Here is a 26,729-nt window from a genome sequence, read left to right as displayed (position 1 = left end):
ATGGAACTACATAGAAATTTCACATCTGTAAAAACATGGTGCTATTACACAAATGCTATGAGGATTGTTATACAAATCTATACTAAATTATATTTCAAAAAGAAATCTGAATACCTTGAAAAGGAAAATATGGTGATGATGATGCTGGTGGTGTTGCTGGTTGGCAGTGGTGGACTGTCTGTATCGTTCCCACCGAGACATTACATCAGCTAAAACCTCCTCTGCCAATATACATCTCTCTGTCGTGCCCAACATTTCATAGATGGCATATCCTGGAGTTGATTTCAAAATGAATGTTAATCACCAGCCAGAGTCACTCACATATTTAATCATTCACAGTAATAGGCTCTTCTGTTTCAAAGGCAAATGTCCTCCTGAACTTCTTCAAAAGATACCAGTAACTTGAAAGGCTTAGTGAGAGTTGTATTTGGGAATTTATAATTCACTCTATTAACCCCAAACAATCCAAAATAAATAAAGCAAATCTAAAATTTCAAAAAGAAATTTAATATTCAACAAAGATACTCCTGTTTCCACATTCATCCATGCTAAAAATGGTCAACTAAATTCTAAAATTGTACTTAGAAGTGTAACTTCTTCTGCCTCTTCTGTAGGACTGCTAACTTATATGGAAGTTTCTTTCATAATGCAAGTCAGAGATGATAAATGGTGAGGTTATACTGCATTTCAAGAACTCACATGTATCTGTATGCTCAGTGTATTATCCACTGTTACACAAAAAAGGTAGGTACTGGAGCCTGCTGGCTTCCTCAAATGCTAGACAATTACTTTAATGATATTGGCTGTGAATTAAATCAAAGATGCTCAGAAAATTTCATGTGCACACCAAGAGGTCAACTGTCACCCTAGAACAACTAAGCAGTTTTTAGAAACAAAAATATAAAGTTCTGAGCAAATAAAAGCAAATCAACACTGGATTACACTGGCATACAGGTTATAAATGCCCATGACAGTATAAGTATTGTACTTGTAGAATGTGTACTTTGTGCTAAAGGCAATAAATGTGCGCACTCTCCTATCCTCTTTGTATCTAATATTTGCACCCAACCATCAGTGTTGTTCCTTCTTTCTAAATGATAAAACTTTCTAATACTGTTTCTATATTTTTTTTTAATTCTAAACTAAAGTTTTGTAAAACAAAGTACTGTACATGCAAAATTAAGACTGTAAACTAATCAGAATTTCATTAAAAGCTCTGGATTCAAAGCTTAACAATTACCTTTTGCTGTGTTCTTTAGGCCGATTTTGTGTCTGATTAGTTCAACTACATCATGTGCTGTGGCTGAAGCATCAAATTCCAGTGAATGGAATTGACCATCCATGAAGTGGAATCTCGCATAGATGGGGCGTCGATTTATTGTACATAAGATTTCTTGCTTGGAAGGGGCCCACTGCCTTCTTCTGTTGTTGAGGGCTTTAACCAAGCACTGTATATTCAAAGAGAGAAAAGTAAAAAAATTTTATATTATTCTAATAACATTAATCAAACATATGTCACGATAACTCAGGAACACAACTGATGCCATTACCTTTTCAGCATATCTAGAATATTTGCCCTCTTCTGAAACGTAATCTGCAGAACAGCGCTGGAGATGTGCCCTAAGATATTTTCTAATACCCTTGTCCGTAGGAGGGATTACAGAGCAAAACAAGGTCAGCAATGCCCAGTGTCGTAGATTTACCCTCGAATTTGGATCTAGGTAGAAAAACAAAGTGATGCTTACTATATACATCAAACAAATTACTTGCTAGTTTCACATGACTATGACATATAAGCCACCACTTTAACATAACAAAGTGATGTCTTGTAAAACTATTCACATGTGAATTACCTGGATGATCTGTCGTTTGCTTTATAAGTTGCAAGTAGGTCTCATTCAACAGCAGATCTCGCTTCATGCACTGGTCTACTATACCTTGAACCATAGTCAGCTGTTGGTCATCACTCGTAGCAGCTGTTTCAGCTGTTTAAAAGATAAAGGTATGCACATAACTGAAAGAGTAAAAATTACTTTACAAAATCCTTCAGCACAGCTTTAAGGAGACTTAGGCTATTTTTTTGTGCCTCTATTTGCTCACAATAAAGTCACAATCTGATTTATGTACATAGTGGAATATATATTACAGTGCTACTTATTCACAAAAACAGTAAAATCTATACTTAGCTAAGCAGTGAATTACACTCACCATTCTGACTAAGACCAGCATATGTAAGAATGACAAGAGATATTTGTAATGCTTGTTGCTCGACTTCTGGTGACGCTATCTTACTGAGGGTCTGAACTAGAGGAGCTTTTGAAAACGCCCAGTACATGGGATGGAAGCCCTTATACGTTTCAGAATTTTCACCGCCATAATCTTGTCTAAGCTTTTCTAACTTCTGTTTGTTTAGTCTGTAAGTAAAGAACATTTCCTAAAATTAATAGATTGGTCCCACCTCCAAGTATGTGGTGATTTTACATAGAAAACATGCACTACCTTCTTTCCTAAGGTCATTTTAATTAGATTTTCTTTCCTTTCTTTATTCCACCTTTATCACATCTGCCAATTCATCTTCCACCAGTATGCCTAATTAATTTTGTCTTGTCTCACCTTCATTCAACCAGAATTTATACATACTTTATTAATAACTGCTTCTGTTCTTGCTTCTTTACACCTAACCAATAATCACATCAACTATCCACAAAGGGTACCATTTAGTACACACTGAGTGCTATAATTCACATTGTGGGTGGTACAACAGTTCTTTACAGCATCCCCTTGACTCCAGTTACAATGCTTAAGCCTTTTACTATTCATCCACCTTCTTTATGTATACCTGTCTACAATTTTCACCTCTCATTAAGAACATATACAGTTCTTTGGCTGACCTCTGTGAGTGTCTCGATATCTGAGTCAGTAATCTACAGCTGACTTATAATGATGATTACCAAACAGTGCTGATTTTTACTGATGCTGTGGATACTGTATATGTAGTTATGTCTTGTTGGTAGTATTGAATGCAAAATCGGTTGGCTTTTGCACCTTTTAATATACTGACAACTATATTGTAAGGAAAAATTGCATGTATGAATGTTTAAATGTGAAAAGGATGAATTTGTCCAATATTTACAACATAAAGGGGATGAGGTTTTCTTTAATACCTTTAGTAATAATGCATGTCTCTTCAGAATGTTCTTGAGCCAGATTGTACAGAATATTGTATCTTATTCACAATTACCATACCTAATTTAAAATTTGAATGCTCTCCAGTAGTTATATTTCATTTCCAAATATAATTAGTAAATTACATAGAATGCTATGTAATGATAAATGTTTGCATCATATTCAATACAATGATTTTATTCTGTAAAATTCTACTCTTTTCAGAATAGTATACAGTACAGGGGTCTCACAAGGGCCAAGTTAGTTGTTACTGCTAAGGTTTTGAAGGATTCTTTTCTGCCAAATGATTACTGGACTTGCACTTCTTGTATGGTTCCTAGTTAAGATATCAGTTATTCTTGAACTGGAAGCTGTGACAATTTGTAAAATTCTGGGCTCAAGAGGAGAAATAAACTGAGATTAAAATTCATCACTGGACAACTGTATGTTGTCTATCCTGTTGCCACAGAAAGATTCCAGTACAAATGACCTTGCTTCTTCATAATTTTTATTTCTCCCCCCCCCCTTCTTCTCTTCACACCCCTACCAATTCAAAGGTTGCTAAGGGCCACGTCATGAGGAGAGTTCTTTCTAACTTATACATATTCTCTATCAAAGTAAAAGCATTGAAACGCTGCTGTTCGACAAATAAGACAAAAGATTTATAAAATCAGGTTACTGGAAGAAAATTCAAGAATATGTTAGCAAAAATTAAATGTTCTGGTTAACATATCTAGAACAATTTGCTGCTATGTATGATTTTTACTTAATCTCAAAAAAACAAAAAATAATCTTGTTATTTTAAACTAAAAGAACTTCCTGCTGTTATTCTATGTAATCAAGAAACGAAACATATATAGTACAGGTAGTCATCTATGCGACTTCTGACCGACTTTAATATAATATATATATAATATTTAATTTTATATTTTGCTAAAATATACGAGCGCCACAGACGATACTTTTTTCCCGCTACCGCAGCGCTCATATCCAAGAGATGCTCAGCTTTTGGCAACATAGTGTGTTTGTGTCGCAAAATGGTAAAAGAATCATATTTTTGTAATGTATTTTGTATTTCTATTTTTTGCAAATAAATCAAATGTAATAACAAATTACCGTATTTGATGGCTTATAATACGCATGTCTGCATAGGACGCACCCCAATTTCAGCAGGACACTGAGGGAAAAAAATAAGGTTTCCTAGCCTATGCTCATGCTGATTTTGGTAAGTAAAAACTGTAGTATTAGGTTATCATATGCATATTGTTTCTTACCAACAGAATCAACAAAAACATTAATAAAGAAGTTATTTACCATATTTATATTTATCAAAATATGTATTATACAATCAGCCATTTACTACGATCGAATGTTTCGTTGCTGCTGAAAGCTACCTCATAGGTTTACCAATAGATCAAGAACATATTCATTTGTAAACATTGTTTCTTACCGCCAGAATCAACAAAAAACATTAATAAAGATGTTACCTTCTTGTAATATATGTTATATATATCCATTATATATTATAAAAGTATGCAATCAAGGGGTAAAATTCAATAAATAAAAGTGTTTCCTATTAACAGCTCTAGTCTCTTGAGCAACTGAACAAAGCCATGTTATTATTCTTAAAAGAGAATGCTAGCACGAAAACTGGCATCAACTTAACGGCCTTGTTATTATGCCTAAAGAGAATGGTAGCAGGAATTGTCAACCACCAATTGATCGGCATGTTGTTATCGTAAAGAGAATGTTAGCAGGAATTGCCAACTACCAACTGAACGAAGCCTGTTATCCGTAAAGCTCTCGAGATAATCACCAATAGGTGGCAGCACACTGTTTATATCTATAAATGTGGAATCATCCGCTGTAGACTACAATTTTAATGAAAATATCGATAATAACAACGTAGATATTGATTATAATACTAGCAGTAGTAATTATGTGATGGTAAGTGTGATAATGATAAATAATTATAATGAACTTTGTTTTTTAATAGGTTATTAGGATAACACCAATTTTACGCTAAGCTACAACATCTACGTGAATGTATAATTTCAAAATTCTTAAATTTTGAGCCTACATTATGTACATAGGACGCAGGGGGGATTTTTTAGGCCATTTTTTTGTTAAAAAGTGCGTCTTATACGCCACAAACATGTATTTAATTCAAACCTATAAATAAACAAAAGTAAATAATCTTACTGTAGCCGATTGGCAATGCAAATGGCGGATAAGAAAATGTAAACAGACCAGACAGATGGTTTGAATGCCTGTTAAATACAGTAATAAAAGTAAGTATTAATCAAGGAGTTCAAGCATGATAAGATTTCATATGCTAAACGTAAAAATAGGTAATATACATGCACATTTTTTGGATAATATAAAATGTAATGTAGGCTAGTCATTTAGGATATATGATGGATAATATACGGTAGGTACAGAATACATGTACTTATGTGGTTGGTCGATAAGATCAAATGCCGTCGTAAGTCGAAAATCCCTGTATACATAAATTCCTTTCTGCCAAAGGCAAGAACACTAGCAGACTTTGGATTAATTGAGGGAATACAATAAACAATCTTCTCCACATGAGGAACTGAAAAATTACCTTCTCAATGTGCTAACAAAGAAAAATTACCTTCTCAATGTGCTAACAAAGAAGTTGCTACCCTGATCCTGAGGTTTCCTGAGAATATTGGCATCAATCAACTGTCGACGTGTATGCACCAAGTTATAGTACAGTCTCACTCTATCTTCGCCTGTTATTTGCTTCACCTGGGGAATATTGGAAACAATTTTTGTTAAGTATAAATAAAAAAACATTTGGCTGATTAATATTCAAAATGAAAAATAAAAACAATACAGAACTGTGTTATTAGTGATGCTAGAACAGTATTATGGTATACAGAGGCAATAAATGAGCAAATGTGGCTGGGGGATTAAACTACATTACTAGGATAAATGAAAATAAATGGCAAGATCTCAGAGGTTATCTCAACTTTTCAAGTTCCAAGCAAGAATTCAGCCAAGTGGTTCAAAGAATAAGCACACCACTTAATTTTTTCTTTATAAACCCTTGACATTAACACAGTCGACATCTCAGCTGTGTACAATTTCCAAACATATCATTCCACTGTAGCAGACTCAGATTGGTTGACTCGTGTTCATAAATTCTCTGCAGTTCTCCGTAGTTAATTGAATAACTGTGTAGCTAAATCCAGCTGCAACAGAGCAATAGAGTCGGGGATTTTGGCTATAATAGAGGAGTTTACAAACTCCAGGAATCTCAAAGGATTAAGCACATTGTCCTTAACCTTTAAAACATGTAGTCAGTAACTCAAACCTTTTTATTGGAGTCCATGTCTTTAATCCAAGATGCAAGCAGTGGTGAATAACTGGCTATCAAAAATCCTATTTCTTCTTTTTCTTTGGTTTCAAATACAAAACATTTATGCGCATCTGGCAGTGTTCGCAGGAGGTTTATGGTAATAAAGTTATCACTGAAATAAAGAAAAAAGTTCCATAAGACTGACGTTCACATAAAACTACACCTAACAGATTTCAGGAGCTTATTAATCAACACTATTTCCAAAACAATATGCACTGCCATAAAAATTCAACGAAAAATGGGTGATCATAACATACCTAGGATCTAAAAAGATGGATTCTATGTCACAATATCTATATTCATATAAGATAAATTTATCATCTGGTTTGATCATGGCAATACCATCGCAGTTGACACCTAGTATCAAAGTATTACCATATGACCAATAACCCCGATAAGACACTTGAAACATAGTGGTACCATAAAGAGGGAACTGCATGACACACGTCAGATACCATACTTTGGCTACAATATCTGTTTTCCCAGTACCATACTGCCGATGTGCTTGTGAAAGAATAGGAACCTGTAATTATAACAAAAGTTTATCAGTAATCATTAGCTGAAGGAAGTTTACCCAAACCAGAGACAAATTTCTAGACTCAGGGTTTGATCAAAAGATTGGTTTTGAATACGGCAGAAGATCAAGCTAGAAAATTTTGAAGAACAACACACTGGTAGGAAGAGAGTATGGGAGCAGATGAAAAGACTAAATGACAGAAAGCAGTCCACCGGGAGGCTGAAAGGGCACCATAAAGAAATTCCAGTACTGTAGGCAGAGAGCAAAAAAACAAGCAAACTGCATACATTAATTATACTACTCACTACAACCTTAATTAAACTATTCATAATTCAACTTTTAAAATCGAATTTTTCTCCAAAGTTTAGGGAAAAATATATAACACTGCACTAAATGAATTATATACAACTTCAATAACACGAGACACATAGTTACCCATTCTGCTTGCTTTCTAGTTTGAGCAATACGGCTTGGAAGATAAGATGTGATGTCTGCATAAAATTCTGTTTTGCCTTCTTGAGGGTCCCCAAGAGCTACTTGAGCTTGTAAACCAGCTAACTGAAGAGCAACTTTCTCATTAATTGGATACTCATCAGCCTGAAATTGAGAAAAGGAGTTGACTGCTGTTAAATGTTACCGTCCTCTACCAATTTTTCATGAAAACAGTTTTGTCTATAAATAAACATCATTTCTTCACACTAAAACACCTACAAAAATTCTAACGTTTGGGTCATTGAATATCAAAAAGGTAAATTTAAATACAGTATAAAAGATGTACTTACCCTTACTACACTATACACAGCCTGAGCATATAAGAGATTAACTTGAACAGGATCACTAGGGATTTCCCGAGGCGTCCTAAACAGCCGCTTCCGAAATACAAATCTGTTTTCTCCAGCGCTGACTGACTGAGAAGCTCTCTTATTCATGGTCCCATAGCTCCCAACATTACTAGATTTCTGTTGTTTGCTGAATGAAGATCATGGAGGAACATTAATACAGTATATATAATAAAAGTGCATTTAAAAAATTTGAGTTTGTACCAGAAAGTGAAATGCAAAAGTGATGTTTTATATCACTGATTTTATAAAGTCCTTGAAAGCGACATGATAAGCTTCCCTTTATGCAAAGGTAGCTATGATAAAATCTACAATGATTAAGACATATCATTCACTTACGTTTCCCATGATGAAATAACATCATAGAGATATTCGTGACTCTTCACATGTTTGTCACCATCTGCACCAGATTCATAAATAGCCCAACCCTCTAACCCTGAGAGGCCCAGCCGGTCCGCTAATTTCTGCATAGCATCCCCTGCTGTATCACGAGGATGCACGTCGATTGCCTTGGTGCGGCCATCCAGAAAGAAAAACCTGTAAATAACATATACCAATACAGAATGACACCAAACTGAAAATAACACGATGTTCTTTCCCACGCAGATGAAAAACTTAGTAACTCATTCATATTTCCATGCTGATGCTTTAACATCATAAAAAAAATGACAGAAATTACATATTACAACTAGAAAATTATATCTTAAAGTATCAAAAGTACCAAATTCCATACCATAATATTACTGAGCACTGCTACCAATCAGTGTAACCAATCAGTTCACCATGAAAATATCATTAATTAGCATAATTATAGTTGATAGACTCAATAGCTCTTTCTACAGGACTTATTTCTAAAACCAAAACGTACAGTACAGCATCACCACTTTCCAGTGTTGCACAACTTATCTGATTAACATTCTGTTACATGTTACAGTAACTGAAACAATACCCTTACGAAATAAAAGATCCAAACAAGTAATATAGGTGACATTTTCAAATTCTACTTATACTACGAATTCCTGAGCATCACAGAATCTATCTTTTACTGTTTTGTCTCCTATAACAAATGGCCTATTAATGGAAACCAAAATCAAACATTAATACTTAAAAGGTAAACATACTCCAAAAATTACTCTTATGCTGTTGGATAATTGCACATTCACTAAAAGTATAGCACAGAAACATGACTTACATTACAAAACAAGAAAGAATATCATGGGAGGTTGGTTGATCTAACTACTGATGAGAAGGACAACCTGAGAAAAATTAATCTTAAAATGCCAGTAATACCAATTTTCTTACAATAATTCTAAAATACAATAAGGTATGAGTAAGGGGATCCTCTGAATACACTAAAAATAATGCAAAGACTAAAAATGTCATCAAATCCATGTAAATCCAAGAGACAATGATATACATACTACCTACAAACAAAGGCATTCTTCGCAAAACCTGCACTGTAAGTTGCATTATGAGTTTAAATTATATAATATAGTTTTTTATCATAAGTCTCAAAAAGCCAGTCTTTTACACTTGTCAACCAGTCTCAAAATCCAATACTTCAAAAGTGTCCATTTTTTATCAGATACTTTTCCAGTGCAAGTGCAATCTACTCAGTTTCTTCTCAAGGCTTTTTGAAACAGTATGACTTCAGAATAACACAGACTGTTAGACAGCCACACTATGGTATGGTCAGCATAATCTAGAAACCAGCTATTAACCACAAAAATAGGAACCATAAAAATGTAGTTTCCATTCGACATGATCTCAAGCCATTTACACATTGACAGCTGGATTCCTAACAAATATTTTGTACTGCAATATGTGCACTTACTATTAGGGTGTAACTTTTACACATGAAACACATTATATAATATTAAATCACCAATCCTGTTGAAGGCTTTATGTACAGCAACATACAAAAGAGATGAGTGGCCCCATGATTTCCAAATTGATATAGGTGCATACTTGAGCGGACTATTTTATTGTTTCATAAATATTTGCTAAAACTATTGGTCTTAATGCATATGTATAGCCTTAATGTGTTAGTACACTTAAGTCTAATATAAACAGCACTTAAAACTAATTTACTTAAGACACTCCTCAAAAGCCTGCACCTGTGAGAATGATGTTCTGATGCTCGTACAACAAAAACAAAACAAAGGTCATGATTAAATCATAAAAAATACAAACCCATATACAATGTGTCCATTGGCGGGACTGAAATAATAAAAGAATGAAACTGGACACGTAGCACTTCAGTATGAAGTAGAAAATGTGTGACATATTTGATCTCTAAATAAGCTGTTAATGGACAATAAGACTTCCTACTGAAAATTTACCTTGATGACTTTTGCCAATTTTAACTAACAACAGAAGTACTGTTCAGTAATAAATTACCTTGCTTATTATATTAAAAATAAAACAAAGTTATTAATCTACAGTATAAAACTTCAATGAAAATCATTATTCTGAAAATATAAATGAAACAGTTCACTGATACCCTGGCACAAGAACGCCTCTAGTTTTTCGGTTATTCTACTTTATAACTGAAACTGGGCTACGAACATTTTGTAGAGAGGGTACAAATACCTGTTCATTAATTAGTAATAATAATATAAAAAACACAATATGTGCAAAAACACCTCTAGTTTTTCTGTTACAATATTCTACTGTATAACTGAAACTGGGCTACGAACATTTTGCAGAGAGGGTACAGATAGCTGTTCATTAATTAGTAATAATAATATAAAAACACACAATATGTGCAATGTATATGACTATTTCTATGACTATTTCTCACTCAGATACATAGAGAATAATTGTCTTATTACTGTCTTCAATATGCATAAAAAGGCAACAACAGAATAAAAAATAAGGTCACTGGGAAGAAATTTTAAAAATCTGCTCTGAAGTGTGAAAAAGGTACTGTGTTCTTAGCAAATGGCCTGAACTGCAAGACTAAAAGTGGTTCTCATGATGTCTGAGAACCTACCATTCTATAGCATCTACCCACTTTCTACCACCTAATACACATGACCAGAAAAAATATGTATAAATTCTTAAAATTAAGGAAAAATATCTGGATCCTGGACTGTGTTTGGTAACCCCCAAATGAATCTTGCTTTACTGTAATTGTCATCGAGCATTCCTTCTTTCTTTAAAGGAAAAGAATCACAAAAGGTTCCTTCTCCAAAAATACCCAAAAATAGCAACTCTCTTTCTTACATAAATATCTTTACACAAAATAAAGCAAGTAAAAACATGTCATTGTACATATTACGTTCTTTGTTCGTCAGTTGCAGTTGAATAAGATTTTAAGAAAATGTCCTACAAAAAGACTAACAACAGAGGCTGTGTGTATGAATATGTGAAAGGAATCCATTTAGCCAAATATGAACTGCTCAAACTGAGTGAAAACATCAAGAAAAGATTTTATATAGCTGTGCCAATTTAAATTAGGCTTGAATGACAAGAATTACTAGTAAAAATATATTTAAAAAGATCTTTACAATACTATAAATTCTATAAAATGTTACTGTACAAAGCCAACTTCTTAAAGTACATGAGAAGTTTGGTACAGTAATCTAAAGTACAGTACACTCTGAAACACAGCTTTCAGCTACCTAATTTTGGATACTACTAATTTTTGCCTAAACTAATATAGTCGTTGGACACTAACCATGTAGATTAGTGGGAAGTGGATTCAGAATCATCAGGATCTTGTTTGTAATAAGCAATTTTATTTGCTTTATATATTTTTGAACACTCATATTTTGATGTCACGCTGACAGATGGAGTAATATGCATTTTTTAGCAGATGACATATAGTTGTGTGCAAATCATTAATAAAATCAGAACTGAAGAAAATATATTTGGATAATGGATGTATTTCTTAAGGTACAATAATCATATATATCCTAAGAACTGAACATGTATTGTCTATCCCTAAAAACACAAAAGGTTCTAATTCTATGTAATTCACACATTACAGTGTAAAATTTCCTCCTTCCTTGGACACAAAGAGCATAACCAATCTAGGGAACATCATACCCACACATATATTCAACCTGATTCTCTGACTTTCACTAACCTGCAAACTATAGTTCCAAGTTTCTTCATTGCAGCAATTTCAACAGAAGATGGTGGAAGCCTTCGGCTGGATACCTTCGTATTTTTACAGTTTTCTAGACACCATTGAACATACTGTCGAAGCTTTCCTTCAAGGGCAAGGTTCTTTTGCAGGAAGCTCACAAAATACTGCAAAGAAGACTTCATGATAATATATGAACATATGAATCACAATATTCCTTCACATATGCCTGTAATGTACTAGGACAAAATTTTTCAACAACACATATATAGTAGTACAGTATATGATATGTACTTCAACAGAAAAAAAAAAAAAAACAGTAAAATTTGTTCAGCATGTACAAACCTTATGGAGTAGTTTTCCTGGTTGGAAGGCCACAACACACAAACATAGCAGGAGCCATAATCTTTCCAAGGATTCTGTACTTGGATTATTGGTAACTTGTCTAATACACTGTACATATATTTCATTTCTAAGTTCCTCTCGCTCTAAACCGTGGCTAATGATACTTTGAAGAGTGACCGTTTCTTGTTCAGGTTTTAGTTCACCCCGACAGTATTTACACAAGTCCTATTACAAAAGACACCACATAAAATAAAATAAGTATCAAAGCGTACCAGAAATGGATTCTAACTTTTAAAATAATATACACGAGATATGCATAAGGAATGACACTGTATTTATGACATACCATAATTTCATAAAATATTTCAAAATTCACTTTTAATGTGAATTCAATACATGTATAAAGCTTCATAACCGATATGGACTAACCCTAAAGATACTGCAGGCTATGTTGATATTCTCTGGATCATATAAATGAACATGGGAAGTGGGAATTATTGAGGAGCGAGAATATGTGATGAGTTCATACTTGGGGAGATACTCCGACGCTGCTGTACGTTTTCGGGTCAATGTTGACATAATGGTACCTGTGTCCACAAAATAGTTCAGTAAATGATACACTATTAAAGAAATCAGTATAATGCAGGTAGACCATCAGTTTTCCGCTATTTGCTGGTCCGAAACCTCTTTTAATCCGGACAAAATTACAATTGAAACTTTACAATGTCCATCAAAATTTTAAAATTCCCACCACTGCTCGAATAGTTTACTAGGCGGCCAACTGATGGTGCTGAATGTTCTGGCGCTCATTCTGTTTGTTTAATTTGTCTTGCTTTTTGAACCTATTATAGTTTACCATAGGTACTTCACACTAAATTACACTCATTTAACATTAAAATCTTACAAAGGAAGATACAGTATTTATATTATTCTAATTCAGAAAAATGATCATATCCAGACACTAGAAAAAATCACACCAATTCAGAGAATTCTTACCTTCTGGAGATCTTTCATGATTATTGAAATACTTTTCTGCAAATTCTATCATGTCAAAGTGATTCTGGCTTTCATTCTCTTTGTTTTCTTCCATTTCTTCTAATTCATGCAATTTGCGCTCAACTCGTTGTTTACGTCGTTCTACTCTCTCAGGATCCTCCGGAGCAGCGGTATTCCGCCCATTAGGTCGTGGCTGAAAAAGCATACAAACAGGCTTAGTGCTTAGGGAAACAATTTCATGGATATGAAATTCCACTCAACATCCAAACTATTACAAATATTTATCCGGAGATCAAATTAAAAAAGTTGCTGAAATAAGACATTACTCACTCCAGGACTTCTTGTACTGGAGCGTGAGTTTCGAAGCGGACTTCTAGAAGCAGGCGATCTAGATGGCCTCTTCTGACCAGAAGGTCTTCGTCGACGATCTATAGTCATATCCTTATTTGCTGGTTCTGCAGGCGGTGGCCTTCTAAGCTCGACCGGTTCTTCTGGTGGGGCTGGAGGAGGACCTGCATGATGTATAACAAATTGTTAATAGAAAAGTTTCTTGACAACTTGTTAATGCAAGTGGTGATCATTCCAAACTTACGCAAGAAGTAACATTCTGGGAAGTTTAAGGAATAAGGAATGATATAAACTGCCTGGTCTAAGAGTGCCAGTGCTATCCAGAGTCCAAAGATAACACAGCCTACTACCAAGCTCACCACTTAATATTCTCTTAGTTGATTGGGTGAAATTTTGTTTCTAGTTTAAGTCCTTCATGTCTATAACTGATAATTAAATAAATCTGGAACCTTCCTAGCACAGGTTTTCTTTAATGGTACAACTGTTTTTATTCTCTTCCCATCCATCACTAAGATACCTCATTCATTAGTACTTGATTACCTATTACCATTTCTTTTGATCATTCAGTTACTTATCACTATAAATGCCACTGAGAATGATAGCAATATGATGTTATCAGACCATGATTTTGGTGAATCTTGATCTAATGATCATATACATAGTAGGTGGTTTGATGAGATTGCTGAGTTCAAATTCTTAACTCTTACAAGGATGGGCCTCATGATTACAATATTAATACTGATGCTGGACATCACAAAGATGACAAGCAACTGGATGAAAGTCCATCATTGTGGTATCTCTGTATTACATATAAGTCTTACTTCTTGTTCTAAGTGAATAAAAAAACAAAGTTATAACACTTAATTTAGCCTAGAAATGCGAGCAGAAAAAGTACACGACACAGAACAGCAGTTAGAACTCATTTTCTTAGTTGATGTAACACCAATTATGACGATGATCATGATACTATGACAAGGAACCCAACAAGCACAGTCACTTACAATGCAAATAAATACTTGGAGCTCAAAAAGTTAAGCACTTGCTAATGAAATGGTTACAAGTTCACAAGGACAATAAATCAATAAAATATGAGAAACCTTACTGAACCTGCTTTTATATTCTTGCCAAAGGAAAAGCCCTACCATCACTTGCATAATAATCCAGAATGGTTACAAAGTTCTGACTTTCCTTATTTCTAATTAAGTTCAATAAATATTTTTCTACTGATCATTAAGCACACTTGACATTGTTTGTAAGAAACATTTCCTAAACATACTTTACATAAGGGTTAAAAATCTAAAGCAAAAATTGTATTACATAAGTTGAAAGAAATTTTAAAAAGGTCTCATTTTTAAATTACCTGCAGGAGGAGGTCCTGACACATAATTTGGTTCTCTCCTGGCTTGTGCATTTGCCAATCCAGCAGGAATTGTTTCATAAATTGGTTCCTTGGGCTTTTCTTCATGAAATCCATTAACCTGTCGATAAAACAAATAATAATGACTTATTTCTGCTAGAAAAACACATCTGAGTTTATGCATTAACACACTTTTTCCCTACTGCACATCACCTTTCAACTGAAGATACTGAAATGGCTACATAATCTTATTGTTTGAATATGGGTAAAATGTCCTGAGGTAAGGTAAACAAATCATGTTCCGAAACTTTACCTGAGGTAGTGGAGGCACAATTTCATCTGTCTTTTCTTTCACTTCATTTGAAATTCTATTAGATTTTGATTCTATGGCCCCTGGTGGTGGTGGGGGAGGAACTGACGCCAAGGATACAGGTGGTTCACTTGGAGGTGGAGGAAGAGCATCTGAAGATGGTGGTGGTGGTGGAGGAGGTGCAGGTGCCTCACTAATTGAAGGTGGTGGTGGCAGAGACATGTCACTTTTTTGTCCCATACTCCGGTTAATTGCTTCAATCTGAAATGCCGTTAAGTCCAAAATCAGGTTTGGTATACATGATGTAACACCAGTAAAGAGCTCGCTGTTTCTGCATCATTCATCCTCAACTCGATGAATCTTGGGTGAAACCCCAACAGGCTCACACATTATTCACCTTAAATAAACTATACACAAAAACACTCCCTGTTGTCCCTATGACTCCCATTTGGATCTTACATACTACTCATTCCACCAATGTGTTCATAACCTAGCCTACAGTTTATCCACTTTTTCCTTTTGCTAAATCAGATCTAATATATTGAGAACAAACCCTTCAGACCAGTCTTATGAGAGTTGAGAATGTTAACTCATTGGTCTAGTTAAACTACCTAACGTCAATATTACTATTTACGTAATGTAAAATTTTCACCCCATCTTCTCCAACTTTTATTTATCTTAACTTTTATTTCAACCTCCAACTTGTTCTTTATCTTGTACTAACACATAATTTAGCAAACTCCCATTCCTCATCATTTCCTCTTTCCAAATACTGTATCTCCCAAAGACTTGAGCCATTCTCATTAACTACTGTGACAATATCAAAAGACTGTCATCCTGCCTTGTATAATTCTGCCAACTAATGAGACAATAAAACTTAGAACTGTGTACTCCAAGAATAAAAGAAGCATTTCGGTGACAAAGCTCCATTCTTCCAATAATGATTCACTTCAATCGTACTGGCTACATGATATCAGTTGAAAAAATAAAATCAACTTTTGCTCCCTAAAAATTTCCAGTCACAACTCCTCTGCACATAGCAAAAAAAAGTCTGAAATGTATAATATGCTTGAATAAAAAATTTTAGTTAAACAAGTATCAATTATTGTACCTCAGATTCCAAGTCATCTGCAACTTCATCCATCTGTTTTGATATTTCATCCAACACATGCCTCTCTGATTCCATTGTAGAGAGGAAAGAGAAGAGGTTATCAAGGTCAACTCCTTCTCCTGAACCTTGAGAAGCATCGTCAGGATTGGAGGGCCCTGAAGTGGCTAGTCGATTATTCACAGTCTCAGCTATATTAGTGAGGGCTGCCATCTCTTCTTCCACTTTTCTGTGAAATTCATAAAAACAGATGTATCATAAATCTGGTCCTAAACTTTTGAAATTCTCTGATACATGACTTTGTGAGTTTTTTTCTGCCCATGTAAAAAAATATTTAAACTGCATAATCTTAGTCTGCATCAAGCAGAGAGCTATTTCCATATAAAAATAACCATTGTAATAAATCAGACTCCCCTAGGTTAACATGGGCTTTAATATGAAAGGCAACGACATCAGTGGACAAACCTATCTTGCAAAATATGTAATCATTCTGGTAATTTTGTTGTCCAAAATATATCTTTTAAAATATCTCATTAACCATTTAATAAACTTACAGGGGGAAAGTGAATTACTTAATATATGATAATATAAATGTAAGTTTCTCTAAATACACTCTTTCACCAATTACAAGAATTCACCTTGGTGCAACATAAGCGATAATATCACATTACCAATACCGCACACACACAAAATAATAGAGCATAAATATGGTTATTGATTAATTCAAGTATCCCGCATCACTCGGTGCAAACAAGACAGATCTACTTGAAACTTTTCAAAGACCTCAAAACACACTGCTTTATTTTGGTATTTAGGTGGATGACCTAAATACCTGCAAACCAAAGCCCTCGACTATCTTTTACCTAAAACAAAAAGAAACTCACACCAGTGACACAAAAGCAGTAGTGAAGATGCGCCATCGCTTGTTAAACTCAGCTCTTTGAAGCTCAAGGGGGAGAAGGAGCAAAGGGAAAGAAGAGTTCGAAACACATATGAGCTGTGACTCTGCCAAGGAAATAGATTTTGCATTTTTCTCCAAGAAAACTTTCAAAATCTACTTTCAGTTCACATATAAAGGAAGTAATTCACATACCCATCAAACTACTAACTCAACATGCATAGAATTTATTCTGAGAGTAGAGAGCATTAAAAAAAAAGACATAACACATGCAAAGTTCAGGAGCACTCTAAAATTGCAAGATGATAAACAGCACACACGTTATCTATTTAAATTTCATACTGCCATGTTGTGGAAATGTGTCGTACATCATATTTTTAGATATGTACATAACCTCCTTTAATGGAAATTATCCTAACCACAAAATACAGATGCCTGCAGAAAGACAGGTTAAACCCTGATGAAGAATGGCATAAAGCACTAAGTTCACTTGTATATGTATAAAATGAACTTTATTTTCTCTTTCAGTCTACATGACAGATCTCTTGGAAATCCATCACCCAATATACTACACTGTCAGAGTAGATTTGACAATAGTACTTAGTTATAAAATTTCCTTTGCTGCAGCTGCAGAATGATAATCCTTTAGAAAAAAAAATGCATCAGAAACATACATGAGATACAGATACAATTAAAAGTACAGTACTGTATTTCTATACTGATCATCTTTTATCTGGTACTGTAATATGAAAATTCATGAACGAATAAAATACGAAATTCCGTCTCCTGCTTTGGACTCGTAAAAAAGTTGTGCTAACCTCCATAAAATTTCATCATTTTCATATTTTCCAAAGACTGGCCCTGTGAGGGGAGGGATACTACCTACATTATGCCTTGTCTAATGTAATGTAGATAGTAGCAGAGCTGCAAAGCTTTCTATCTTTTTATTTTTTCAGAATCTCCACAGACCACTTCCTATGAAGCTTTTCAACTTTTCTTACTTCATTATGTTTCAGATGTCACCTTTCATTTAAGATCAAATGAATCAGGTCACTCTTGTCAATCTATAAATGATTCTGTGGTTTGGTTACCCTACTACAGTCTACAATAATAGTATCCTTTAAACAAGTCTGAGATAGTCATTAATATCAATGTTTTAATGAAATGTAAAAAAATCATTGAAATTTTTACCTTAAAGATTTAACAGGGTCCATTTTCTTAGTGATTTACATTTCAAAACTTTTATTACTGTACTTGAAAGATGGCAGAAGAGTATCAAATCAAAGTATCCAAGCTAAAATGCAACATAAAATTACCTAACTTTTAATCAAAGCAAATTATCATCATATGATAAATTGATCAAAAATAAACCAATTGAACTTTATCATACAGCCAATAAGTTCTAATCAAAATTTAATATGTATCTAATCACAACTCTCCTGATTATGACAAAATAGAATTGAAATTTACTAGTACTTGTAATTACCAATACACACGGTACTATACAGTGATTATTTACCGTAAGTTATAAAGATGAATCTACAAATGAATTCTCCACTGTTGAAAATGTTAAAGATAAAAGGATTATGCCTGAAGGTTGTTAGAAATGATAGAGGAATATAAACAATATATTGCAAGTTAGCAATTGAGAGACATATCTGACATAAATTTGACATCTAAAAACAAAAATGTCTTTCTGAGATGGAATGACCAATATTAATTAATAAAAAAGCACATCAAATTCTAAGGTGCAGAGAATTACCCTTTTATAGGGGATATACCCCAACTACCTAAGCTGCCTTCATTCAGTGTGCTTTTCTCTTGAGTGGACACAGATTTGCATCCTATCAATGGCATGGGATGAGGAGACTCAATGTAAAGCAATAGTTTGTTTTCTAGAATTGCAATATTTTTTCCAAACAAAAATTTCTGGTCATAAATCATTAAACCACGAACAATAGCCTCATCAGAGTCAAATATAAACTTTCACTGATAGGATACTTTCAGGATATAATGAAATATACCTGATTAATCTAATAAATAGCCAATCGAATACTGTACTGTAATGTAAGAACACTTAAAAGATTTTGTTATGAATTAACTACTACTAACATAACACTATTTATGCATGGAGAATGAGAATGAGAAAAGACCGGTAAACTTCACCCACAACACTAAATCTGTAGAATACCATCCATTACACTTAGTCTGTAGAACCAGAATCTTTTATGGTTCTGCAAACTAGCAAAGACCTGAGCTGGCCACAGGCAAATCAGGGAGAAAGATGTGCAATATCTGTTGGTATTGGCTACATAGTCGTTATTCCAGCAGATACATATCTTCCTAGACTTGCAAGACATTACAATCTCTACAAGAGAAAAGAGAGGATTTGAAGAGAGTGAAACTAAGACTGCTGGTATAAACACTCAACTGCTTTAATATAATGTCTTTTGAAACTTGGAATCCATGAACAAAAATACTGTGGCAATGATGTTAACATCAAATAGGTTGTCATTCTACAGGTGCCAGCCAAGTTTACTTAGAAATACAATCACCAAAGTGAAGTATAGCAAACCATCAGGAGAGTAAAGGTTATAAAAACCTTGAACCAAATATGTTCCAGTTATGGAAACAATCCTAAGTCTCTTTTGGAAATGCAAACAATAGAACTGATGGCAAGTTGATCATGTCAACCAAACCCATAATTAGTTACCAATCTACTTCCATTGCATTTGGATATGTAGAGGGTAGATATTATTATTCTACTGTTCAGAAGATGAAACTTATTCACACGGAACAAGCCCACAGAGGCCATTGACTTCAAATTCAAGCTTCCAAAGAATATGGTATTCATTAAGCAGTTCTTCAGGTAAAAAAGGGAGGAGAGGGAAACTAGAATGCATTTAACTCCCACTTCTTAATGAAGATATGGAAATGTGGAAAGAGAAAAAAATCAGTGCTTTAAGAGAAACACTAGAATTGGCAAGGTGCTTCACCATCAAAAAAGACAACATCCTTGAGTTCATGCCTGAACTGATCAATACTTGGTCTGCCCACCAGCAATTCCACCTCTGCACTTTCATGGATCAGCCAAAGGAACGTTAAGGCATAGAAGCAAATGCTTGTTTTTTAAAAAAAAATTAAAGTCTACTAGCACTGACTCTGGTGACCAAGAAGTTTGTTATAAATGTGAGAAATAAATACAGAAAAAAACAGTGATCCCTCTGTAATCATTATCAAGTCTAACGGTCAATGGACAAACAAAAGGAAATCAAACAACAATAAAACAATCAGAACTGTTCGCATAACGGCCACTCACAAATGAGTTGGAAAATAAGAAAACGGAATATCTGCAATGAATAATGGCTATGTACTTGTTAACACTCATGTATGACTAAAGCACGACTGAAAGGAGGCAGTTAAGGAAGTGGAGACAATTCTAATAACCCTGATTTCACAAATGCTTTTCCTCGAGAAAAATCTTCTCATCTCAAACAAAGCATTCCTACTTGATGCTCGTAACGTTCCACTATGACGCACATACTACAGAAAATTGTTAAATGCCATAATCTTGCTTCTTTTTTGTAACTTGCAAATTGTATGCCCAAGACACACACATAAAAGGATTAAACACAAAGCATGGTTATTAATTTCAGAGGCAATGCTACACTCAAGTCACTGGGGACACACACACACTACAATACCTAAATGTAAGCATACTCACCCTTCACCCACAGCAGCTAGACCATCATATTGTTGGCTTGAAAAAAAAGAAGCATAAAAGCACATAAAGCGAAAAAACATAAGCTATTACTGGACTGCAATGGCTACGATGAAAAAACACTTCCTTAGAAATAAATCGTAAAATCAATCTTCTTAAGACTATACAAGAAGTACAAATTAAACCTGGTGGATAAGGGCATTACTGTCTATTAATATTGTTAGTAGCTAACTTGAAAATTTTAGATTTATACCACAATGCAAATTAAAGCTACATAAAATTTAACCCACACTTTAAAAACTACAGTACCTCATTCAAAATCAGACATCTCGTACAGAAAGAGAAAATGCAGATCAAGACAGACCAAAAAGTGGAAAAAGACTGTCTAATGTTAGAGTCTCTAATGCAACTAATGCAAAGAAAAATATATTTACATTTCCAAATTACATACCAGTACCTCATGCAACAGCTCATATGCGGTTTTAGTCAAGGACAATTGAAACATGAAATCATTCTCCTCTCCCTTTCTTTAGAAAATATTTCAACACTAATTCCTTCAATACTGTAGTTTTATTAATTTTCTTCAGGACCTAAAATACTATAAAAGAAAGTGTTCTCTGGGTTATCATACTGGTTTTTAGTCGTCTTTATAATTTACGGAAATACACATACATAGTTTCCTGTCTTTTAAAAGACCCTGTCCCATTTATAGTATCTCTTGAAAGTGTATTTCCTAAGGTCTGAATAAAGAAAAGGAAAAATTCCTTCTTGAAAAATAAGCGGTATTCGTTCCCAAGTCCTAAATAAACGGTATACGTTCCCAAGTCCTGCTAAGACATAAAGGAAGATATAGCGTGCCTTATCTGACTTCACCTTAAAACAATTCAAATTACATAAAATTCTAAACTTCAGACTTACTACAAACTAATTTAAATACATCCCAAAATTCCATCTTCATATAAAAGCATCTACAAAATAAAAAGGTATGCATACCCTGCAAAGTCCCAAAGCACTAAATATCCTCAAAATGTTTAGATACAAATCACATAGTGGTATTATAATGAATCCCTATTTATTAAATACCTTTAGTTGTGGTTATCTTTCCTGCTGATGATACTTTGGGCAAAAATTCTTTTTCAAAATCTAGTATGAAATTTCATTTTGGCAGTCTTTCTGTTCATAAGATTTTACTTTAAGCTTGACTTTAATATTCAAAATTTCTTCCATTTAATGAATACATTTTCACCTAAAACTGAAGATTATCCTCTAATTACCCAAGCACGTAAGCATTTACACATAATTACTTATCATTATAATTTGTAATAAGTGCTCATTCATGAAGGAAACCCACAAAAAGGCTGTTCATTTACTAAGAAAATTCCTATAACCTTTCTTTTAACTGATAATGTTACGTACTATCACCTATGGCATGTAAAGTTCATTATACCGTACTTGGCAGAACCTCATTTAACACAAAAGGGGAGAGCCAATACAGTACTTAGAAAGAAAAATATCAAAAACTTATAAAACTTTCGCTGAATGCACAAATAATGTGGACTAAAAGTACTACCTACTGTTTTACCATTTGTTAGATAAGCATATACAATGCAATGTGCATCAACTTTCTTTTACCATCCAATGCCAATGTGCACTGCAATTAAATCCTACTACATGATACGCTACTTTATGTAAAATAGCTACTAAGACAGCCAACAATTTCAAAATACTCAAATAGGCTACTTCAATTTCCCGTAACACATGTGTCAGCCTATATTCATCATAATCTTTATCTAATTTCAGTAAAGAAATCATTTAGAGTAAATACAGGCTTACAGGCTAAGCATTTACAGTACAAACTCCTCTGCATGACTAACCAAGTATTTCATACAATGTTTAAATGCAAATCAACAACATTTACAATTGCGACCTCAAACATATCATCCATTCTTGACTGAAAATCAAGGACCCTTTAGAAAAATTATTATTTTTTTTATGATATACAATATACAGTACAAGGCATTTATTTGACAGAAAAGTAATAAAAGCATTAGAGAAAAAATGGGATGACATACATTTAGTTCTTAGATGAAGTGGGATTGTAATTCAAATGGGTTAACTGTTAATTTAGGTTTGACCGTTTATCACTTAATTAACATGTTAATATCTAGTACCTGTAGTTAATATATTAATTATGCCCTTCTTATCATTCCTATCATTATTACTTATAGTTAAATGTTTGCTAACAAGATATTTACATTATTTACAGTAAGGAAGATATAATGAATAAATGGAATGTTATGTACAAATGTCTGATGCTATTACTAGGAAATATATCTCTTTGCTGATGGAAACATAAAATATCACCATTATCATTAATTCCGTCTACCTACACAAAATGGAATTTACACGAAAATATTATCTTCCTTAACTTATCATAAGGAACTGCAGTTTGCGACTCTTCAATCTGTGCAACTGTAGCTGTTTTAAATATGAAAATAAACTTGCTTGAAAATGGATTGACAAGTGTAGGCCTATGTACAGGTATACTGACATAATACATTTACCTTTCTTTAATGTTCAACTACAGCACGCAATCCATGTACCTCAAATCAACACTAAAATACCGAGTGATTTAAATCTGCTTAATCAACTTGAGAGCACAGAGCTACAAAGTAATTTTATCTTTGAAGTTACACAAATACTACTGACAACAACTGCTCTACAAAACACACAAATACAGGGCTGTGAGTCCTAAAAAGAAGCTACAGTATACAGCATATCTTTATTAATTTTGGGTTAATCTTATGCTGAGAACATATTCTTGAAAATTCAACTGAATTCCAAACAGTGGGCTTATGTGTATGGTGAAACAATGAACTCTCCAGTTACTGGCAACGCACAGTTCTGATTTAATGATAATGTCTTTATAAAATAACCAGTATCTATTCCTACCGCTGACTGGACTAGTTACAGCATACTCTGCATTTTAATTACTGCATACAGCATTAATGAAGGTTCTCTGTCCCGTCACTTCTGTTGCATCTGCATCACTTTCTCTTTATTTTACATATTTTGTTCCCAAATTTCTTTTCTCTCCTGGCTGTTCTATTTATCCTGCATTTAATGCCGGGTTACATTACCATCATTTACGACTGTATGGTTACTCTATAAATAATAATATCGTCACCCTAATTCTGAAAGCCTTTCAGTTTAGAAAGGAATATCAATGCTGCATCAAGTAAACATAACCCTCTTTAATACTTGATATGAGTTTTTTTCGTCCAGAGGGCAAGCAATTCCTATTGGGTACTTCGTGCAGCAATTTGTAAGCAATATTAAAGGTTCATGTAGCTTCCCTTTCACCCTAACTCCACCTGCTGTATTTTACTTTTTGTCATTACCCTCGGTCTCTTTCCACCATGGATGCGATTTGGTAGTATCCAAGACTATATTCCTATTGACATTTAAAACGCATTTGCAACTGAAAAGAAATCTCTTTCACTTATTAGAAACTTCATAATTTCATTTATATATGTTCAAACTTCATAATTTCATTTATATATGTTAATACTTTTTATTTTGTCATTCTGAAAGTCTTTCTACCATACAAAATACATTATTCTAGTTTTTAAACACAGGCATTAATGGAACTTGTTTTAAACGTTTCACTCTGTAAATGAGGATCCCAGTAGAGAGGAATAAATTATAAAGCAAGTTGCTATATCCCTAATCATGTCCAATAAAGTGAAATATTGTGTGATGTACTGTACTGCATTATATTAGTAAGACATAACTCCCTGAATTATGAATCATTACCAATAGCTACACTATCTCCAGTAAACGTGCATATGTTAGTCATGAAGTTAATGAGCATTTTGGACAGTAGCCCAGATTCTTCAAAGTACACACTTCTCTTTTTGTTTACTTTAACTCTTTCTAAACTTTATTAAAAAAAATATCTTAAACCATGATCTGTGCAAAAGATAATCCTCATAACACAATTTTTAATAAGTTTATACTTCTCATTGGGATTAAACAGACTCTCGAGTGAAAGACAAGGTTGGCAGCGACTATGGCTCAGTTGATAAGTCCTTGGCTTTCACTCAAGAGTCCTGGGTTTGATCCCAATGTGTGGTAAAAATTTTCTTCTATTCCACACATGGGTGTGCTGGTTTCCTTGCACAAAGCTAAACTGCAAACTTCAATACACAAAATAAAAAGAAAATAAAATACTGTAAATTTGCAAAATGAGCAATCTTGAAAATCTAAATTAAATAATATTTACTTTTCACATGTAAGGGAAGCAGCTGGATAAAGACCTTATATCTGATGTTTATTTTCTCAACAAATACCTGAGATTAAAAGCAAATTTTCCTTATAAATACTATCCAATCAGAGATGAGACAAGTGCCACAAACTGTTAGGCTTCATCATACTGACACATCTGGTAGAATATGATTCATCACTCTTCTCTATTCTAGTTGGCTCAATTGAACTCTGGTTTCAACTCTATCAGATACTGTGCTGCTGAAAGATTTCAAGCATATGCTTATAGTAACACTACTTTCAAGCAGTCAGTTACATGGAGATGATATGACACTCCCAAGTAGAGACATACATAAATTTCAAATCCTGGAACTTCGTACACAAGGAATTCTAATTATTTTATCAATTATTAACAGAAGTTAATGGACGAATTCCTAGATTTGAACCAATATTGTGCTAAATTATGATAAGTCTTGTGTTATACAAAATGTAAGATACAGTTAATAACCACAATATATATTTAGATAGATGGTGTGTGCAAAACTAATATATACCATATTAAGTAATAAAAAAGATGAATAAATAGGCCAATGATTTTTCTCAGTTTAACTTAAGCCTTACAAAGCTGTATCAAATTTAATGATACTGTGCTTCTCAATAAAAACCTTTAATCATAACTCTACAGTTCCTCTGTTTCTCTGCTAATCATCATCAGCCATGAACGTCATGTTAATAACCACTCTTTACTGTATAGTAGAAGTAATATTATCTTTCATTATAAGTTAAGAAAGATTTTGAGCAGCCAGTGCATAGGAGCCTAGGGGCTAAATGTACTAGGTAAACAACCTTGTGCAATATAACCAGAAGCATGAATTTGGGCACCTTTGTATATCATAACCATGGCCATAAAAACTAGATTGACAGGTGGTCACTGGTACAACCAAGACAAACCAGGTGCCCATGCAAGGATTTCATTTTAAACAGATCTGCATAGTATTTCAAAAGAGCTACCTGAAACCAACAGAGCTTAATTTCACTGTTTTTCCACCAAAAGCTTTTGCCTGATATTCAAGTCTCAGAAACCCCCAATCCCCACAAAACAAAACAATCAATTCAAAATATAAAACTGGTATACAGAAAATGAAAACACAAATAAGTGCCTGAATATAAGACTACTGTTGATTATAGTAAATCAGTTTGTAAACACAGGTACAAAAATTCACAAATAATGACATTACAAATACAGGCACTCAATAACTGAGAGGATATAATCAAAGGCATTATAGAATTCATTGCCTTACCAAGGAAATAGTAAATGACCAGTTCAAGAGGCACTTAACCCCATGCTTTCTTGAGACCTTTGAGGCTTCCATTCTTT

The 26,729-nt window shown here is 33.8% G+C and overlaps 1 protein-coding gene across 2 annotated transcripts in view; it reads right to left on the bottom strand.

Annotated features, from left to right (window-relative positions):
• Myo81F (Myosin 81F) overlaps positions 1-26,729 on the bottom strand; it is a 227,652-nt gene that overhangs the window by 5,334 nt on the left and 195,589 nt on the right. Inside the window, exons 17-36 of one of the 2 annotated variants that reach the window (XM_067116921.1) lie at positions 21,089-21,124; positions 16,470-16,695; positions 15,362-15,619; positions 15,052-15,169; positions 13,674-13,855; positions 13,344-13,536; positions 12,777-12,934; positions 12,348-12,572; positions 12,003-12,169; positions 8,249-8,446; positions 7,853-8,039; positions 7,506-7,667; positions 6,811-7,076; positions 6,509-6,665; positions 5,804-5,940; positions 2,209-2,414; positions 1,854-1,985; positions 1,551-1,717; positions 1,241-1,448; positions 115-272 (exon numbers count right to left, since the gene is read on the bottom strand). In XM_067116921.1, coding sequence (XP_066973022.1) covers positions 115-272; positions 1,241-1,448; positions 1,551-1,717; positions 1,854-1,985; positions 2,209-2,414; positions 5,804-5,940; positions 6,509-6,665; positions 6,811-7,076; positions 7,506-7,667; positions 7,853-8,039; positions 8,249-8,446; positions 12,003-12,169; positions 12,348-12,572; positions 12,777-12,934; positions 13,344-13,536; positions 13,674-13,855; positions 15,052-15,169; positions 15,362-15,619; positions 16,470-16,695; positions 21,089-21,124 — 3,541 coding nt within the window. The remainder of the gene's footprint in view (positions 1-114; positions 273-1,240; positions 1,449-1,550; positions 1,718-1,853; positions 1,986-2,208; positions 2,415-5,803; positions 5,941-6,508; positions 6,666-6,810; positions 7,077-7,505; positions 7,668-7,852; positions 8,040-8,248; positions 8,447-12,002; positions 12,170-12,347; positions 12,573-12,776; positions 12,935-13,343; positions 13,537-13,673; positions 13,856-15,051; positions 15,170-15,361; positions 15,620-16,469; positions 16,696-21,088; positions 21,125-26,729) is intronic. The other variant, XM_067116922.1, reaches the window with a different exon arrangement.

This window comes from Macrobrachium rosenbergii, chromosome 14 (genome assembly GCF_040412425.1).
Source record: "Macrobrachium rosenbergii isolate ZJJX-2024 chromosome 14, ASM4041242v1, whole genome shotgun sequence".
Lineage (NCBI taxonomy): Eukaryota > Metazoa > Arthropoda > Malacostraca > Decapoda > Palaemonidae > Macrobrachium > Macrobrachium rosenbergii.
Note: the sequence above shows the minus strand (reverse complement) of the source record. Positions and strands in the feature narration are given on the sequence as shown.